The 4,498-nt window shown below is 37.3% G+C and overlaps 1 protein-coding gene across 2 annotated transcripts in view; it reads left to right on the forward strand.

Moving 5' to 3' along the window:
* Window positions 1-1,385: 1,385 nt before the first annotated feature.
* The window catches only part of LOC107731090 (116 kDa U5 small nuclear ribonucleoprotein component), a 12,892-nt gene continuing 9,779 nt past the window's right edge, over window positions 1,386-4,498 (forward strand). For both annotated transcript variants that reach the window (XM_016542087.1, XM_016542081.1), the window contains exons 1-10: window positions 1,386-1,516; window positions 2,042-2,154; window positions 2,314-2,485; window positions 2,575-2,653; window positions 2,732-2,807; window positions 2,941-3,006; window positions 3,347-3,382; window positions 3,459-3,549; window positions 3,700-3,782; window positions 3,978-4,144. In XM_016542087.1, coding sequence (XP_016397573.1) covers window positions 2,053-2,154; window positions 2,314-2,485; window positions 2,575-2,653; window positions 2,732-2,807; window positions 2,941-3,006; window positions 3,347-3,382; window positions 3,459-3,549; window positions 3,700-3,782; window positions 3,978-4,144 — 872 coding nt within the window. In that variant the 5' untranslated portion in view covers window positions 1,386-1,516; window positions 2,042-2,052. The remainder of the gene's footprint in view (window positions 1,517-2,041; window positions 2,155-2,313; window positions 2,486-2,574; window positions 2,654-2,731; window positions 2,808-2,940; window positions 3,007-3,346; window positions 3,383-3,458; window positions 3,550-3,699; window positions 3,783-3,977; window positions 4,145-4,498) is intronic.

The following is a 4,498-nucleotide window of genomic DNA, read 5'->3' on the forward strand; positions in this document are numbered from 1 at the left end:
CATAAATACTCAGTTCAAATCAAACGATCTGTAATAACAGACAAAGCAATAGTGACCACATAATAAAAATAGTTACTCACACTTGTGTGGTGGGACATTACGGTCGGATCCAGTATAGTCGCACAGCATCTTTTAGTTTCAATCTTTCTGAAAATTCTGTGTCGAATTATACCTTGTTTATAAACGAATCCGAGTAAAAATGAAGTGAACAAAGGACCAAGTTCTTACTGACGCCGTCTGGATCTTCATTAAAAATAAAGTCCATCTGGTCTTTTTTTGTTGGGATCAGAAGGAAGGCAATGCAAAGACTGTGTTTTCCACAACTTGGCACTGCACAGCATCTTGTTGCCTTCAGAGTCATCTTTATCATTTGATTTCTGTGTAGACTTGCGTTTGCCTCTCTCGTTATTTACGCTACATGCACGAATCAGTGGGCGGAGCTAAACAGTGAGAAGTAGGCGTTGATCTTCTCCTGCAGAGGCGGGGTTTAACCACACTATTACGTCAAAAAGTGGCTCATTCCACAACATGTCGTTTTGGCAGATTGGCTTCAATAAAAACTGTTTTAAGACTAACGAGAACGTTTTGAGTTCTGAAACTTAAAGGATGTTTTTATAGTACAATGACCGCTTATATGTCAAAAGTTCAAGGGAATTTTGATTTCTCAGTTCATGACCCCTTTAAATTGGACATTTGAAAGGCCTGGCCTGGTCTGGTGTTTTTTTTGTTTTTACATTTGGAAATTAACAGTGGATGTTGACCTCTGCAGTCCTGCCCATGTTCAAGTGCCATAAGAGATCCCCGTATCAACAAATGGAGCCTGAGTCATACTTGGATATTGTAAACTATGTGGGACTGAAAATATTAGAGATGCCCAATGAGTGAAATCCAAAGAGGAACATGCACACAAGTGTTATGGTGCCATCGTCTGTCAGTACATTTTATTATTTGACTTGTTGCATAATCTTGAGATGATGTATCTTATTAATTGTGGAAAGATGAATGCGCCATTTTTAATTAAAGAAATATATGTCTCTATGATATATGAGTCTCTAATGGCCCATGGTTTCTATTAGTATATTTAAGAACATGTAAATGGAGTTTAGTCAAAATTATAATGCAATTATTAAATGAAATGTATTAATCATATTCCATAATAATAATAATAATGATAATGATAATGATCATTTTTGAAGCCAAGAAGTACATTTGTGCACCACATCACTGAATGTTCTCATTAATTTCTATATTTTACGCCAACATGTAACAAGAGCGAACGTAATGCTAAAATGTATAGATTTATAGCACTTTCAGATTTTTTTTTTAAACAACATCCTTTTGTACCCGGGATTTGTTTTTCAAACGGGCAACGTGCATGGCGACGGATGATGACATCACCAACGTACGACATACGTTGCTCTGAGTGAGGACCTCGCGGTGCATGGTTTGGAAACAGTACGAGGAATAACTTTGAAACAACAATAAAATCACCCCAGGCATAAACAGTCGCATACAGGTATACAACTGTTATACATAGTGCATTTGCATGCGATAGACAGAAATTAAAGATTATTTAAATGAGCCAGTCATTCATTCATATTCTGTCGTACGTTTGTTAAACGTTTAACGTTAGATGTAGCTTTATTTGAGGCTTTTCTAAATCCTTAACTTTTAGCTATATTGTGATTGTCAGTAAGTTAGTAATTTGTTTCATCGTCTTGCATATGCACATTCTGCGTGTGCAGTATTAGCGGTGTTTACTGGGCTCTGAAAGATAAACTCATGGAGCTACCTACATAGCATTGTGCGCAATAATTGTAAAGGAGTAACAGTAATATCATTCATCATGTGAAACAACATGAGTAGAATCGTGAGAATGAAACTTAAATTATCTTGTACTTCAACTTTTTCAAAGTAGTCACATTTTGATTAGAGATTATAGCTCTGCACGTTCATTGAACTTAAATCCCATGCATGCTAAAGACGTCTCTGTAGTAGGGGTGGTGGGAAAATGTCATTCCAATCAGTTTTGTCCCATCAGAGCTCATCAGCATGGAGACGGATCTTTATGATGAGTTCGGAAACTATATTGGACCGGAGTTGGACTCTGATGAAGATGAGGAAGTAGATGCAGAGGACCGGGAGGCTGATGAGGTGCGTCTGAGATGTTTTATGACCTCTGTTTATTTGTGTATATTACAGTAGAAACCTGTAAATTACAAAAGTCATCTTGAAACTGCCCAAAAAATTAGTTTTTTTGTGCAAGTTGCAGCATATATGAGTGGGATCTGAGTGCAGTTTTTCTTATTACAGGCGGATGAGGAGGATGATGATGAAGACCAGGCTGAGGTTGATGAGGAGGATGGTGGTGGTGGTATGGAAGTGGTTCTGCATGAGGATAAAAAATATTATCCCACAGCTGAGGAAGTTTATGGTCCTGAGGTGGAGACTATCGTCCAAGAAGAAGATACACAGCCATTGACAGGTAACAGACATGCTGGTGGAATACTAGTTTATGCATTACGTGCACACCCAGTCCAAAATCAAATTTATCTCATTTTATTTCCTCCTCAGAGCCCATCATCAAACCTGTGAAGATGAAGCAGTTTACTCTCATGGAGCAAGAGCTTCCCGCCACCGTCTATGACATGGAGTGAGTTCACTGTTGTGTTGTTTCTCGTTCTCCCTGTTTGTTTGAATTGCATATTGTTACATGCATGTCTGTCCGCAGGTTCCTTGCTGATTTGATGGACAGCTCAGAACTGATCAGAAATGTCACCTTGTGTGGACACTTACACCATGGCAAGGTAAAGGACACTGTCATGCTTGTTCAGTTTTGTCTAATAAATGAAGGTGCATCATGTGGTGGTTTTTATATGTGCTGGGTTTGATTTCATTAATTTTGAGTGCAGACTAAAATGCATTTGTTTGTCCCCAAAGACTTGCTTTGTGGACTGCCTCATTGAACAGACGCATCCTGAAATCCGTAAGAGAGATGACTCTGATGTAAGTATATAGTTATTAAATATAAACAATATGTATTTTTTGTTTATATTAAGAATATGAATATTCATAAAATACACCCTTGGTTTCAGTTGTTATATATTTAATTTATTTTATTATGTTTTTAATAAATAAGTATAAATATATGTGTGTGTTTTTTCTTTGTAATTTCTTTTGCCTATTTGTATGTGTTTGTACATATGTTAATGTGTGTGGGAAAAAATACATCTACAGCTTTTCACATGCAGACAGGTGTTTTGTTGAACAGACAAGATGACATTCAATATTTCGCTCTACAGTAACACTGGATATGCTACAATATTGATCTTTTACTTTTTCACAGTTACGATACACAGATATCCTCTTCACAGAGCAAGAGGTAAGAAATCAACTAAATTGTCTGATTGCAAGCAAGTGCATTCAGTATCTCATGTAAGTTTGTGTTTTCTCACAAGAGGGGAGTTGGCATCAAGAGTACACCTGTAACCATGGTGCTGCCTGACTCTCGGGGCAAATCCTACCTCTTCAACATCATGGACACGCCAGGTACTTCCTGCCCTCTTTCCCTCTTCCCTGTGCTCATCTTTTCACACATTAAAAAGTAGCTGAGATATGTTTAAAATATCACTTAGAAAAATATAAGTACACAATGTGCTGTGCAAAAGCAGGAGATTTATCTCTTGAACTCGTCCTCAGGTCATGTCAATTTCTCTGATGAGGTGACATCATCAGTCAGACTGTCTGACGGCATTGTGCTTTTTATCGATGCTGCTGAGGGGGTGAGTTCACACATACACAGTCTACTGCTAATGTCAGGTTTTTGGCTCCAGGACTGCTATTATTATGTTGTTGTCATCATAATGCACTGTTATATAAATCATTGTCTTAACATAATGTTTTTGTAAGCTTATATTGTATTTGTCAAATTAAATTAGCTATGTAATGTAAGTAAAGTAACTTTTGAATGTGTTCAGGTGATGCTAAACACTGAGCGACTGATCAAGCATGCAGTGCAGGAGAAGTTGGCCATCACTATCTGTATTAATAAAGTGGATCGTCTGATTGTGGAGCTGAAGCTGCCCCCTACTGATGCGTACTACAAACTGCGCCACATTGTGGATGAAGTCAACGGCTTGCTGAGGTACCCCACAATGTTTAAAGGAAGATGTTTTGGTAGATACTACATGTTATTAAAACAAATCCTAAGACTAGGGTTGGGTCACATTTTAACTGGTACGGTACCGGTATCGGTACCTGAATTTCGGTGCCGGTACCCAACGGTAGCTTTTTTCAGTACTTTACTCTGTGTAATTACAAAAACATTTATTTAAGTGAAAAAATAAGTCCAAAAGTCTCAATTTCAACATTTTGAACAATAGGGCCCTACAAACTTTTTCTTTCTTTCTTTTTTTTCCCCCCAGAAATTCTTTTTTTAATTTTTCTGAAAATCAAATGAAGGCATTAAACATTTATTTTAAATCAAATGAAAATTAAA

This window comes from Sinocyclocheilus rhinocerous, unplaced genomic scaffold, assembly GCF_001515625.1.
Source record: "Sinocyclocheilus rhinocerous isolate Xijiao unplaced genomic scaffold, SAMN03320098_v1.1 scaffold1185, whole genome shotgun sequence".
Lineage (NCBI taxonomy): Eukaryota > Metazoa > Chordata > Actinopteri > Cypriniformes > Cyprinidae > Sinocyclocheilus > Sinocyclocheilus rhinocerous.